The sequence below is a fragment of the Jaculus jaculus genome, chromosome 3 (assembly GCF_020740685.1).
Source record: "Jaculus jaculus isolate mJacJac1 chromosome 3, mJacJac1.mat.Y.cur, whole genome shotgun sequence".
In the NCBI taxonomy this organism is placed as follows: domain Eukaryota; kingdom Metazoa; phylum Chordata; class Mammalia; order Rodentia; family Dipodidae; genus Jaculus; species Jaculus jaculus.
Window position 1 is genome coordinate 89,031,699 of NC_059104.1, and position 16,275 is coordinate 89,047,973.

The following is a 16,275-nucleotide window of genomic DNA, read 5'->3' on the forward strand; positions in this document are numbered from 1 at the left end:
TGAGTCCTGGCAATAACAGGGAATCCCTGATTCCCTCAGGAGCAGGTAGCCCATCCCTACCCCCAAGTAGCCACCATACCTATGGAGCCACCGCATGCCAATCCCTGTGTGAGGAAGCTTAGACTGCTCCACCCACTCGCCCTTTTACTGCTCTGGCCACCACACATTCAGTGAGTCCTGGCAATAACAGGGAATCCCTGATTCCCTCAGGAGCAGATAGCTCACCCCTCCCACCAAGTATCTGTGTATCCATGGAGCCACTGCTTGCAGTTCGATCCCTGTGTATGGAAGCTTAGATTTCTCTGTTCACTTGCTCACTTAATGCTCCTGCTACCACACATTCAGCAAGCCCAGTCCCACAGCAACTGCCACACAAGCTCAGACTGTGTCTCTGGCTTGCGCCAGTGAAGGTGCCATCCCCTACCTGTCTGCCATGCTGACCGTCTGCCATTGTCCTGTGGTGGGGGAGCACAGACTGCTTCCATGTCCCAGTGTTCCCAGCCAGAATTTGGGCTCTTCATTACTTGGTGACTCAGAGTCCCTCCTAGCTTGAATTCAGGCAGCTTTGGTACATTACCACTTGAGAACTCAGGCAACTTTGGTGCCCTTGCCAGGCAGTAGATCAGGCAGCTTTGGCAAGTGACAGTCAAAGCCCAGGCTGTTTGGCAACTGCCCCAGGCTGCCTCAGATTCCCATTGAGCTAGAGCACATGCTGATCCACCCACCTATGTGCCCATAAACTGTCATGGGCAGACCAAAGCGCAAATGAAAAAACGTGAAAAATCAAATGCAAGAAAATACAGTTAGAGCACCCAGTACTTCAATGAATATATCTAACCAAAACATAGAAGAGTAATTAGGATCAGAATATCAAATTAAAGCTATGAGCAATGCAACCCTGACCAACCTACTGGTAGAACTTGCAAGAAAGCATCAAAGGACAGATAATCATGTGGATGCTGCCATCACCAAACTAGGCCTAATAGATAAGAAAATGGAAGGAGTTCTAGACAGTTAACAGAAATGAAGGAGAGTGCAAAAAAAGAGGACCTCAAAAATCAGCTGGAAATACTAAATGAAGACATAAAGAAATGCAAGGATGAATTCCAAGAATCATCAAGAAAATCAGAAAATGATGTGAAAAGGGAGCTTGACAGAGGGATGGAAATGATACATAGAAAAGTAGTAGAAAATGCAAACCTAATTGAACAAGTTCAAAACTCTCAAGAAGATCTCTAGAATAGAGTCAGCCATGTGGAGGATAGAAACTCTGATCTTGTCTGATCTCAGACAAGATGGAAGAAACAGTTTGAGAGTTCAAAAATTTCAAAATTTTCAATTTCAAAATTTCAAAAATTTCAGTAAGTTCAAATTTCCTGTGAACAGAACATGAGGGAATTGCGGAATACACTTAATGTCCTAATATCAGGATCATTGGAATACCAGAAGGAGAAGAAATTCAGACCAAAGGCATGGAGAACATATCTAACAAAATAATTGAAGAAAACTTCCCCAGTCTCTTAAAAGAAAGAACCATCAAGATCCAAGAAGCAAACAACTCCAAAAACACTGGACCAAAGGAGAAACTCTCCAAGATATATTGTCATTAAGACTCTAAACATTGATACCAAAGAGAAAATCCTAAAAGCTGCTAGGGAAAAACAGAACATCACATTCAAAGGTAACCCCATCAGAATTACTTCAAACTTCTCAATGGAAAGCCTAAAAGCTAGAAGGACCTGAATCAGACCAAAAATGTACCCAACATGGCTCAGGGAAATTTTACAGAAGAGGGGGTCGGAAAGAATGTCAGAGCTACATGTTAGGTCATGATATGTTGTGACATTTATCCTACCCATAACTGTGGGCTAACTTCACAATGCATGACCCATATACCTCATGAAGGAGGGGCCAAGGAAATGGGGTAGATCACAGATGAGCCTAATAATGGTACCAAACTGACTGTATTTGCTGAATACAAACCTAATCAATAAAAAAAAATCTACAAAACACAAGAAAGCACCAAACTCCATAAAAGACACCATCATGGCAGAGATTAAATTGAACCTCACAGTTATAAATTTAAACATTGTTGGTCTTGACTCATTCATCAAAAATCAAGGTTAACATGGTAGATCAAAGAAAAAATATAGGGGCTGGAGAGATGGCTTAGTGGTTAAGTGCTTGCCTGTGAAGCCTAAGGACCCCGGTTCGAGGCTCGATTCTCCAGGACCCACGTTAGCCAGATGCACAAGGGGGCGCATGCATCTGGAGTTCGTTTGCAGTGGCTAGAAGCCCTGGCGTGCCCATTCTCTCACTCTCTCTCTCTTTCTCTGTATCTGCCTCTTTCTGTGTCTGTCACTCTCAAATAAATAAATAAAAATGAACAAAAAATATTGAAAAAATATATATATGGATTCTTCTATCTGCTGTCATCAAGAAACCCACCTCACCACTAAAGATAGACACCTCCTCAGGGTGAAAGTTTGGAAAATGATAAGCAAATGGCAATGAAAAGTGGGTATTTTTACATTAATTTCTGATAAAAAAGACTTCAAACAAAAAGTAACCAAAGAGGACAAGGAAGGCCACTTCGTTCTCATCAAGGGATTGATCCAACATGAGCACATCACAATCGTAAATATGTATGTACCAAATATAAGGGCACCATAGTTTATAAAACTACTGAACAAAACAAAAATAAACATAAACAGCATCATATTCAGAAACTTCAATACTCTACTATCATCGATATATAACCCAAGCAGAAAATTAACAGGGAAACAATAGAGCTCAGCAACATCATAGATCAACTAAACCTAATGGATATCAACAGAACTTTCCACTCCAAGTCTCCAGAATACAAATTCTCAGCAGTCCACCAAATCTTCTCCAAAAATGATCATACATTAGGCCATGATGTGTGCCTTCATAAAGTCATGAAAATTGAAGTAACTTCCTGCATCATGCCAGATCACAATGCTTTAGAGCTAGAAATTAAAAACAAGAGACAACATCAAGAAATCCACCAACTCCTGGAGACTAAACAACACACTTTTAAACAATGAGTGGGTCATGGAAGAAATAATAAAGAAATTGTAAAATTCCTAGATTTGAATGATAATGAAAACACAACTTACTGAAACTTATGGGACTCAGTGAAGGCAGTCATAAGGGGAAAATTAATGGCCCTAAATGCTTTCATTACGAAGACAAAGAGATCACAAATGAGTAGCCTGACTGTCCACTGAAAGGTGATGGAAAAACAAGAAGTATCCATCCCAAAGAGCTCCAGATGGAAGGAAATAATCAAGATTAGAGCAGAAAGTAATAAATTGGAAACTAGGAAAATAATTTTTAAAAATCAATGAAACAAAGAGCTGATTCGTCAAAATAATAAACAAAGATTGACAAACTCCTGGCCAAAGTGATCAGTCTCAAAAAAGAGAAGTCTCAAAATAACAAAATCAGAGATGAAAAAGGAGAGATCACTACAGACACCAATGAAATTGGAAGAATCACTATGACATACTTCCAAAACCTCTACTCCACAAAATTAAATAACTTGGCAAAAAATGTATGAATTCCTAGACACATACCACCTACCAAAATTAAACTCAAAGCAGATTAATCTGCTATACAAACCTATCACATCCATGGAGATTGAAAAGCTAATCAAAAACCTCCTCAAAAAGAAATGTTCTGGACCAGATGGCTTCTCAGCTGAATTCTATCAAACATTCATAGAAGAGCTGAAACCAATTTTTCTCAAATATTCCACATAATCAGAGACCAGGAAATCCTCCCCAACTCCTTTCATGAAGCTAGCATCATCCTAGTACCAATATCAGACAGAGATACAACAGGAAAGGAAATTATAGGCCCATTTCCCTAATGAACTTATATGAAAATATCCTGAACAAAATCCTTACAAACCAAATTCAACAACACATCAAAAGCACCATCTACCTTGATCAAGTAGGCTTCATCCCAGGGATGCAGGGTTGGTTTAACATATGGAATTCGGTCAATGTAATACAACACATAAATAAACTGAACCATAAGAAACACATGATCATGTCAATTTATGCAGAGAAGGCCTTTGGCAAAATACATCACTTCATGATCGAAACAATTGAAAGAATAGGCATGGGGGGTTTATATCCTAACACAATAGAGTTAATGTTAGCCCAAATAATTCTTATTGGGGAAAAAATCCAGGAGTTCCCACTAAGATTAGGAACAAGACAGAGGTGCTCACCCTCACCACTGCTCTTCAACAGAGTACTAGAAGAACTAGCCTAAGCAATAAGACAGGAGAAAGAAATGAAAGGGATTCAAGTTGGAAAGGAAGAAGTCAATTTAGCCCTATTAGCAGATAACTTGATCCTATATATGTGACCTGAAAGTTTCCATCCCAAAACATCTAAAGGTGATAAATTCCTTCAGCAAAGTGCAGGATACAAAATCAATGCACAAAATTCAGTAGCTTTTGTATATGCAAAGGACAAGTATACAAAGAAAGAAATCAGTGAGACTGTCCCATTTTTAATAGCAAAAAATAAATACCATGAAATAACACTAACAAAGGAAGTGAAGGAACTGTATAATGAAAACATAAAAACACTCAAGAAAAAAATAGAGGAGGACTTGAGAAGATGGACAGACCTCCAATGATCCTAGATATGTAGAATTTGTAAAAATGGCAGTATACAGATATAACACATTACCAATAAAAATACCAGCATCATTCTTTACTGAGATTGAAAAAATGATCTCAAAATTCATATGAAATGGCAGAAGGCCTTGAATATACAAATATACCTTCAGCAAAGAAACACCAGTGGTGGTATCACCATACCTCATCTAAAGCTATATTACAAAGCCATAGTGACAAAAACAGCATGGTACTGTAATAAAAATGGAAACATACACCAATGGAACAGACTTGAAGACTCAGACTTTAGGGCAAGCAACTACAGCAGCTTGATTTTTTACTAAGGTGCCAATAATGTAGGCTGAATAAAAGACAGCATCTTCAACAAATGGTGTTGGACACATTGGATGACCATATGTAGAAAAGTGAAATCAGACCCACTGTTTTTGCCATACACTAAAATCAAGTCCAAATGGATTAAAGACTTCAATATAAAACCAGAAACTATTCAACTACTGGAAGAAAAAGTAGTTAGCACTATCCCTGATATAGGACTGGGAGAAGAGTTCTTGAACAAAACCCCAGTAGCCAAGAAAATTAAACAAGCACTCAACCAATGGGATCTCATGAAGCTAAAAAGCTTTTGCACAGACAAATATACCATAAGAAGAGCCAACAGATTACCCACTGAATGGGAGAAAATCTTTGCCACCTATACCACTGACAGAAGCCTAATATCTAGAATCTACAAAGAACTCAAAAAACTGAACAATAAAAAATCAAACAACCCACTCCAAAAGTGGGGCAGACAACTAAATAGGAAGTTCCCAGAGGAAGAATTACAAATGGCTAACACACACTTAAGAAAATGTTCAACAACCCTAACCATTAAGGAAATGCAAATTAAAACAACTATGATATTCCACCTTACCCCAGTAAGGATAGAAAACATTAAAAAAGCAAATGAAAACAAATGTTGGTGAGGCTGTGGAGAAATAGGATCCCTCATTCACTGTTTGTGGAATGTAAGTTGGTACAACCACTGTGGAAGTCAATTGGGAGACTCCTGGAAAGGATGAACATAGAATTACCAGTAGACCCTTCTATTCCCTTACTGGGTATTTACTCTAAAAGCTCCACATCCCAGTTCACAAATATTTGCTCAACCATGTTTATAGCTGCTAAATTCATAATAGATAAAAACAGGAATCAACCCAGGTGCCCATCATTGGATTAATGGATAATCAAGATGTGGTATAGCCACACGATGGACTTCTGCTCAGCAATAAGAAAAAATGACACACTAAAATCTGCAGAAAAATAGTGGAACTTGGAACAGAGTATTTTAAGTGAACTCACACAATCACAGAAAGACAATTGTCTAATGATCTCACTCATCTGCAGCTCCTAACTTGGATCAGCCAACGTTGTTGACATAACTGAGTAGCATCCTGAAGCTTGGACAATAGGGAAGGTAGGGCTTGGGGGAGGGGGAAGGTTGGGAGGCACAAAATCTGAACACAAATTGAACTGGTACCATAGAATCCTATATCCTGGAAATCAGACTAAAGGTGTAACCCTCAAGTATACCTTAGAGGGAGCATCTGAATTGAAGGGTCCTGGAGAGAGTGAAATGAAACATAACCTCAAATTTCTCCTGTTTCTCTTTCTTCCTGGATTTTTCTTGTGATCCTGGCCTATAATTCCCTGTACCAGGATGTGGTCTACATCCATAATCAGCTGTTGATCAGAGAGATCTACTAGATCTTCCAAAACAAACAAGACAGACTTCTGTCAGAGAACTTGATTACCCACCAGAGGTTAATGGTAAGACCCTACTGCAGAAGACACCAAATGATGTTGGTACAAACTATGGAGAGACATGATTGGAATCCCAAGGAGAGGCAATCCCCAGATAATTAGCCCACCTAGTGCTGACAGGTGCTACATGAGTTACCAGGGCAAAGTGGCCAACATCTCTCTAAGCAACTCAAAGTCTAAGTGACTCAGAAGCAAACAATCTGACAGGATTCTCACGCAAGTGCAGTAGTGGCACACAGTCATGGTGGGTAACAAATTGTTCTTGGATTTCTAATAGATCTGCTCAGTGGAAAAGAAACCATATCTGGAACTGGGAAACAAGTCATAATCATATCCAGATAATGATTCTGCTTTCCATTGCCAAGCTCCCACTAGCCTTGCACTATAAATGTCTCTAAACCCTTTTAATTGTCTCTATTTAATAATGGATCTCCAATTTACTGGCACTGACTTCATTGTCCATTGGAGAATCTGCTTTTCTTTTTCAGATGGAAACTGGACTTGAGCAGATAAATGACCCAGCAAACTCCACCCTGGCCCCAGCTGAAACTACAGAGGAATTGGGGAAGGGAAATGAGCAAGACTGCTGCTCTCTTAGTTAAGCTGATATCAGCACAAGGGTTTTGGAGAGAGATACTCAGGACACTCAACACCTCCCAAACCAGAGATCCAGAGGCTCATAGGTTTCCATCACTGAAGTAGACTTAAAATGCTCCCAGCATTGTTTGGGGAATTTTGCAGAAGAGGGGTGGAAAGATTTTTAAAACCACAAGTTGGGAAATTTTGTGCAGAGACACTCCCTCTCCCTCCCATAATGCATGACCCACAATCCCCATGGGGTTGACCTGTCTCCCCAGTGAGGAAGGCCTCTTCAGAATAAGGGCATGGAGGAAGGAAAGGAAGGTACCAATATGTGCTGTTTACATACAAAATATGCCTATATCTAATAAAAAAGATGAAAAAAATGAAATCATTTCTTAGATATGGATTATGGAATTACATATCTTTAGCCCTTTAACTTTAAGAGGAATGTAGATATAATCATCTTGTATAGTCATATAATATGTATATAATATATATGTTATCCTATGAAATAAAAATATTGTATATATCCAATATACAATTAAATACAATAAATCTTCCATTCCCAAATGGAAAAAAAATAAGCCTATTTATTTCATATAATTAAGGCAGACTCCTGTCTGAATCCCATCCAGATTGTCATTGTCACTACAATATAGTGTTAAGATAGCATGGTGAATCATTTGCTTACAAGTCAAAGGTACATTTTAGTTAAGCAAGATTTTACAGATATGTATTTTACACGCCTTACTCTATGACTATGGATCTTGACATTGCTAGTCTATTAACTTTTGTGCTCTTTTGAGTAAATTTCAAACCATTCCTTACAGCTCTGCTTAAATATGCACTATGTTGAACAAATAATAGGACGATTTTGTTCAATTTCATTGATAACATTTGTTGGTTCTTTTATAGATAGCTTCAAGTTAACTATGTTTTTATTTTTGGAATTAATATCTGTTAATTTCTCTATGATTTCACTGGAGGCTTCTGTAGTAGGACTATACATTCTTGGAGATCTCACAGTTTTCTGACTTTCCTGTGGGCTTTTTTGCACTGTTATCTACCCATTTTAGGAAGACTCTATTTTACTGAGGAGGAAGCAAGTTTGTGTCCTTTGGCCCATTCATCCTCTGACTCAGGTGAACAGGGTTGTTGGTACTTAGTGCCCAGTCAAGATACCAGAGAAAAAGGCCTGATTCTACAGCTTCCACAGTGGTCCAGGCCTCCCCACTCAAGGGACAATAGGACCTACCAGGACCAGGGGACTAGTAGGAGCAAGAGAACAAGGATTGGCCTACTTCCTGCTGAGACCTCTAGGACATAGAACAGTATAGGCAACCTAGACTGGGTAGGTGGGAGGAGCCCAGTAATGGATCTGGCATACTCTCTTCAGACCATACACTACTGACAGTGCAAGGAACTAGGACTTGGGCAGTGGGAGGGGAGCAGAAATGGGTCCGACCTACTGGCTCCAGGCAGCAGGGCCTGCCCACACACTGACTGGGCAAGGAACTTAGACCATACCAATTATTTTAATCATGTAGAAATAGAGTAAATATTTTTAAAGACATGATTCTTTTCTAAGCCTATATTTCTAGTACAACATTTTTAGGACTTTTCAAACATTGTGATCTTTATAAATATAAAAATTATAGTTTAAAGACCCATTGTATTATACACAAAATATATACAATGTTTTCTAGTTATTTACTCAGAATTTAAATATTACCTACTTCAGGGAAGAGGGAGTCTCATAATACTGAGGAAGCTCTCAAAAATGCTTGATAGTCACAAAGTACTGCCTAGTAATATACCAGCACTAAACACCTGTGAAGAGAACAGACACTATGGTAGTGCTGACGACAAGCTGGGCAGGAAGCATCACTGATGAGGCTTTAGTGAATCATCACCCATGTTGTTGAGGCCTTTTCAGGGATGCAGATGCTTTGAGTCTCCCCTATGCCTGTCAGTAACCCTTCATCCAGGGTCCTGTAAGTAATCCAAATAAACTCATTATTTTACCAAGTCAGACATGTCCCAAATAATTTATGGGTCATGTTTTTGGTTCTCTTTATTATAGGAATAAAAATTTATTCTGTGTCCTCAGAAAATCTCATACAACATCCATTGAGTTTTGGTTGCCACTCAGTCAAGGTGGTGATGAACACCGCACATTGTACCTTCTTCCGAGCCCACACAATAAGAAAATGTTGCCCAATAGCACAATGAAATCTACTATTATTTATATTACAAATAAATACTTTTCTCTTCAAATAAAAATACAATATCCAATAGGCCTTTTTTTTTGGCTGTTGTCTACCATCCATGGTAGAGCGTTGATGGGCCCAATATTGTCCAGGTCTTGCATAGGTAATTCAAGTCAATGAGTTCATGAATGTTCTGGCCATTTAATGTCTACAAGGCAGGATTCCAAAGCACCCCATATCATCTAGTTCTTACATGCTTTTTACTCCCTTTCCTTGTTCACTGAGCTTTGGAAATGGTAATATAGATGTGTCATTTAATGTTGCGCAGCACACAGCAATGACTTATTCTTAGCACTTCGTTGAGTAGTCACTACAAACAGCAAAAAGAAGCTTCTTTGGCAATAAGTGAGAGTGGTACTAATCTATGGGCATAAGCATAAATGTTAAAGGGCAATTTACTGGGCACAACATATTCATTTAACTAATAGGCATTTTGAAGTATACACTTAATCACGACAGTAGTGGCATGACTCACCAGAAAGGTTTAACCAAAGTTGGTTCTCCTATCTCAGAAAAGAGATGACCAGTTCAGAACAAACAAGATGAGATGATGTTGGGTAGCCTCCTCTGCTTGCACCACTTTTACATGAGGTTTCTATAGGACATGCACATTTTTCTACTTGGCCATCAAAGCCTTGGAGATATTCTCTCTGCTATGTCAATTTTGGTTACATCCATATTCCATAGAATCTCCTCTTATACAAGCATTAAGAAACACTGTCTTGGGCTGGAGAGATGGCTTGCCTGTGAAGCCTAAGGACCCCGGTTCGAGGCTCAGTTCCCCAGATCCCACGTTAGCCAGATGCACAAGGGGGCGCACGTGTCTGGAGTTCGTTTGCAGAGGCTGGAAGCCCTGGCGCGCCCATTCTCTCTGTCCCTCTATCTGTCTTTCTCTCTGTGTCTGTCGCTCTCAAATAAATAAATAAATAAAATTAAAAAAAAAAAAAGAAACACTGTCTTAAAGTATGTTCTGTTTCTTCACATGTTTTTTCTTTCCTTCCATCCCTTCAGCAGATGCTTAGTGAGTATGAACATTAAACTAATGATGTACCCATAAAAATCCATATCATCATTTTATCCTGTAGATGACATACATAGATACTCTGATGGATATAAATATAGACAAATGTTTATATCCATCAGAGTATCTATGTATATCAACAAATTTTTTTTGATCCTGGATATCAAACAGAAACATGAGTATCTATCCACTATAGTAGTAAGACTTATAACCAGCTGTGTTTTTTTGTGTAGAAGAAGTAATTTCACTATTTAAAAATATTTATTTATTTGAGACAGTGTTGCAGGATGGTTTGAAGCTGGCAGAAAATACCCAACGAAGAGCAGCTTATTGGAAAAAAGGTTTATTTTGGCTTACATACTCAAGGGGAGACTCCATGATGGCAGGGAAAAATGTTGGAATGGGCAGAGTGTGGGCATCACCTCCTGGTCAACATCAGATGGACACATCAAGAGAAGAGTGTTCCAAACACTGGCAAAAAAATGCTGGTTATAGTACCCATAAGACTACCCCAAGAGCTCCCCAGGAGAGCCTTTAATTCCAAATTGTCATTAGTTGGGGACCTAGAATTCAGATCACCCATGTTTATGGGGGACACCTGAATAAAACCACCACAATCCACCCGTGGCCCCCATAAACTGATAACCAACCATGGTTTAAAATATAATGCATTCAGTCCAACTTTAAAAGTGTCTATAGTCTTTACAGTACTAATGATGTTCAAACATTCCCATAATCTGAGATCTTTGAACTGAGCCATGATACCAAAATATCCCCCCAAAAAACCATAATGGCACAGAATAAACATTCACACTGCAAAAGATGGCATTGGGCATCACAAAGAAATATTCAACCAATACAAGATTTAAAACATTCCGGGCAAACATCAAACTCTGTAGCTCCAAATCCAACAACTCTAGTCAGTAACTAATCTCCAAGTCTAATAATTTTAACCATCATTAAGTCTCTGCAGTTCCAATTCTACCCCTCCAGCTAGGCTACTCACAGTCCTGGAATATTTCATCTGGGCCAGCAGCTCTCCTTAGTACCTGTCTCATGGTTGTGACATCTCCACTGTTTCTCCACTGAAACCCATGGTCCATCCTCACTGCTCCATCAGGTCTCCATTGCAGGCATCCTGAAAACCTGCTTCACACTGTCCATGGCCATTTCCAAAACACAACACTATGTTGCAGATTTTCTGACCCTCTCCTTCCTTCATTTCTTATACTCCATTATACCTGCTAGGGTGCCAACTTGTTAGTCCAAGTGGAGGTGGGGGGACAAAGCAGACTTTGAAGAACAGAATACTCCTATAGCATTCAGACCCTTTCAAAAGAGTCTACATTCTTCCTGTTGCCCCAATGCAGGTCAACTGGCCCAATCTCAAAGGTTGTAATCCTTCATAAAATTATAGTTGAATGGGCAAAAGTTTTAGCCCAGAGATTTAATTTCTGTACCCTGTCCCTCTGCTCATACCAGTCCATTTCTATGCAAAGCAACCCTGCACAAGTTCTCAGGACATGGGTAAAACAGCAAGCCTCTCATGCAAACTGCTTCTAGCCAAGTCCAGGTAAAGCTGTTTCTCACCATCAGAGGCAAAACCTCACTGTCCTTAGTTCTTGCTGAATTCAGCTCTTTCAACTCTGACCAGAATAGTCCATCAAGCTGCACATACAACACTGCAAGGCCTTTTATAGTTTTTTGAAAATCAGCTCCAAAAGGCCAGAACACACAGTCATGTTTCTAGCAGCAATGACACTACTCTTGGTACCAACTTTAGTGTTGCAGTCAGTTTCTTATTTCTGTCAGAAAACATTTGATCAAGAGCAACTCATGGGAAAAAAAGCTTATAGTTTGAGGGGAAGCTCCATGATCATGGGGGAAAACGATGGGATGAGCAGAGGGTGGACATCACCTCCTGGGCTACACCAGATGAAGAACAGCCACAGAAGAGTGTGGCAAATACTAGAAAGAGTAAGCTGGCTATAATATCCACAACCCTCCATGAACAATACACTGTCTACAGGAGACTTTAATTCCCACATCTCCATCAGGTGGGAACCTAACATGCAGAATACCCAAGTTTGTGGGGGACACCAGAATCAAACCACCATAGAAAGAGAGAGAGAATGGGCATGCCAGGACTTTCTAGCCACTACAAATGAACTCCAGATGCATGTGCCACTTGTTTACATGGGTCCTGGGGAACCAAACCTGGATCCCTTGGCTTTGCAGGCAAGTGTCTTATCCACTAAGCTATCTCTGTAACCATTTTTTAAAATCTTTTATTTATTAATTGACATTTTTAAACAAAAAAGTGTCTGTTTTATGCAACAGGATAAGTAAACAATCTAGATATTTTTATGACCAGGTACTCTATAGCCAAGAAATGTGTATGTGATTTTCAACACCAATCAGATACACAATCAACACAATGAGGGCAAAAATAGTTACAAATTCAATTCTGCTCAAAACAAAATATCATGATACTGTCGTAAATGTGGTAGTCTGAGAGCCTTGTGCAGAGGATTAGGTATAATAAATCATCAAATACTCAAAAGAATAAAATATTATCCCAACAAAATACAAGGCTCCACTAAAGATTTTAATCTAAATGTCTAGATGAAAAACCATATTCAGGCTGGGGAGATGACTTACTGGATAAATAATCTTGCTGCTTAAGCATGAATAATAACTGAGTCTGGTTCTCATACCTGGCCAGAATACATGGATGCTGCAGGGGTGTCTATGAGAGACAGCACAATATGTGGGAATCATTCATGCCAGCTAGTTTTGTGAAGAGAGCAGTGAGCAGTGAGAGACCTTGTATCAGATGAGTTGGAAACAAGTACTGATACCTAAAGGATATCCTTTGACTGCCATACATACTCTGTGGCATGTGCACACCCATACTCACATTCCTGAATACATTATACACACACACACACAGAGAAATAAAATTATTATCAACATTGGATGATTCTTGAAAATTTGACAGTTATGATAGGCCCATGCCTTTGCCATCTTTTAATGTATCTGTAGGTAGCAATACCCTCAAATAGAAATTGAATGTACAAAATACTCAGAAAAGCAAGAAAGAAATGCACTTGACATAAGGCTATAACATGTATTTCCCTTGCTAGAGAAGACAATCAAGAAAGAATGGTAGATGATATTATCTTTAGGCAGGAAAAGGTAAAGATGGGTTTTGATCAGACATAGGCAATTGATATTACCTTAAAGTTACATTAAAACTAAGGATGGGGCTGGAGAGATGGCTTAGCGGTTAAGCGCTTGCCTGTGAAGCCTAGGGACTGCGGTTCAAGGCTTGGTTCCCCAGGTTCCACGTTAGCCAGATGCACAAGGGGGCGCACGCATCTGGAGTTTGTCTGCAGTGGCTGGAAGCCCTGGCGCGCCCATTCTCTCTCTCCCTCTATCTGTCTTTCTCTCTGTGTCTGTCGCTCTCAAATAAATAAATAAAAAAATAATAAAAAAACTAAGGATGACTCAAAAATATGTACACAATATAATTATAATGCATGGGAGGGGGTGAATAATTTTTTATAGTGGAAATGTTGTTGAGACTGAGGAAAGATGAAAAGGAAAAGAAATGAGGAAAGATAATGAGAAAAATACACAAAAAAGCAATGGGAGAACAGGACAAGGGTAGGACCACTGGTTTAATTAGCCTGTGAATCTTTTCATCATTCTGTCTAGAGCAAGTTTGACATCCTTGTTCCTGAGACTATAGATGAGAGGATTCAGCATGGGCACCACAAGAGTGTAAAACACTGAGAAAAATTTCCCCTGGCTAACAGACTCAGAAGATGATGGCTTGATGTAGGCAAGAAGTCCAGACCCATAGAATAGACCAACAGTTATGATATGAGACCCACAAGTGCCCATGGCTTTAGACAAACCCTTAGAAGATGACATATGAATGACATTTAAAAGGATCATAGCATATGAGATTAAGATAATGAGGCTAGATAAAATGATAAGTGTACCAATCACAACTGAACTTACAAGCTCATTGGCATAGGTGCTGCTGCAGGAGAGTGGGAGGAGAGGGAAGATGTCACACATGTAGTGGTTGATGATGTTGGAATCACAAAAGTCAAGCCTGATCATAAACCCTGTGTGGACCATGGCACTAACAAACCCCATCAGGTATGACCCAAACATCAGCAGAGAACAGGTTCCAGGTGACATGATGGCTGTGTAGAGCAGTGGTTGACAAATGGCCACGTAGCGATCATAAGCCATGGCTGTCAGCACAAAACTCTCAGAGTTGACAAAAAAGCAGAAGAAAAATAGCTGAGTCATACATCCTGTGAAGGAGATGGTATTCTTCTCAGAAACAAAGCTCATAAGCATTTTGGGGGTAAACACTAATGAATAACAGAAATCAATGCATGACAGGTTGAAGAGTAAAAAGTACATGGGGGTGTGCAGGTGAGAATTGAGGCAAATGAGATTCATCAGGGTCAAGTTCCCCACCACTGTGACTGTGTAGTTCACCAAGAACAGCACGAACAAGGGCAGCTGGAGCTCAGGTTGGTCTGTTAATCCCTTCAGAATAAACTCTGTTATGGAGGAGTCATTCTCCACAGCCATTTGCTTCCTGTATGGCATCTATAGGAACAGATGACATCAACAAGTAACTCTTTACCTTCGAGTCCAGAGAGATATAGAGATACTGGTTTCCAAGCTTGGGGTTGAAGGTAGCTAAAGAGCATGACTCCCTATGCTGATTTCTGAGATTTCCCCATTTCTTCTTTCCCCATCCATGATATTTCTATCTGTCTAGAAAAACAATGATGGAGGTCCCAACACCACTGACCATCATTTCCTAAGGTACTTCCTTATAAATGAGTAGTTAGTATTTTTTTTTTCTAGAGCACATGATTTATATAGCTTTATGTTTGAAGAGAGAACTTAGACATAAAGATTATTCAGGGCTCACCTTTGTTCACCTAGACCCTTCCCTGGTATTGGAGCTCACAGTGCCTTCCTCCTTTCTATCTTGAGTCAATCAGTGTTACTAATATGAGGAGGATAAAGACCATCAGTACAGATATGTCTGAGACTTGCTAAAGAAGTACACACTGGTAATGTGACATGATTTCTATTTGAGAATCTTCTGAGATGGTTCTTTTCATATACATAAAACAAAATAGCCAACTTATATGAGGCTGCAAAGCATCACCTCACTCAAATGAAACTATAAATTTTAAAGCCAGTATTTAAGAAAAAATTCATTAGACATAAAGAAAATTGTTCTGCTTTAAATATGACTTTCTTCCATATTTGATAAGCCCCACTGTGCATAATTACTGTGTGTGTGTTCTAGGATAAACATTGGATCCTTTAACGTTAAAAGTTCTGCTGGGTATATAACTTATCACCAGGAGTACCTTGTCCCCAGGGCAGTGTTGTAAGTGGTCCCCTTTGTCATCCTCCTCATTATGCTATGCATAGTTCTAGAAAAGGACTGTCCAGGGGCATGCTTCCTTGCCACTTGTGGTACTTCCCTATGGGTTTTGGTGATTCTAGAGAAAAACACTAGATCACAGGTTCAACACCACATAAAAAAATGTACAGAGGTTAGAAGAATAGGATTAGGCACTCATGGTGTTATGCTTCCAATCCAGACTTTTCCACTTCAGAGCTATGAAACTATGGACTTCTTTGACCTATGGTTTTGTGTATTTATATCTACATATTCTTTTACATATATATAAACTGTGCACAAAATTTGTTTTGGGTTGTGGATCAGTGGTAGAGTGCTTGCTTAGCTTATGTACATCTGAGGGCTCAATGTCAGCAATGGAAACTTTAAATGTTAGGGTTATGCTACTGTGCTTTTTATATGGGAGTGAGAGTAAGAGTGAGTGAGAGAGGGTGTGAGAGGGAGAGAA

General features: G+C 39.4%; 1 protein-coding gene across 1 annotated transcript; it reads right to left on the bottom strand.

Moving 5' to 3' along the window:
• Nucleotides 1-14,038: 14,038 nt before the first annotated feature.
• LOC101602665 (olfactory receptor 143-like) lies at nucleotides 14,039-14,995 on the bottom strand. The gene has a single exon (XM_004670569.2). It carries the CDS (start codon nucleotides 14,987-14,989, stop codon nucleotides 14,039-14,041), a length of 951 nt encoding a protein of 316 aa, XP_004670626.2. The 5' UTR covers nucleotides 14,990-14,995.
• Between the last annotated feature and the right edge of the window lie 1,280 nt (nucleotides 14,996-16,275).

Bases quoted from the DNA above. Each gene is read 5' to 3' on its own strand.
- LOC101602665 (XM_004670569.2), bottom strand. From the start codon at position 14,989: ATGCCATACAGGAAGCAAATGGCTGTGGAGAATGACTCCTCCATAACA.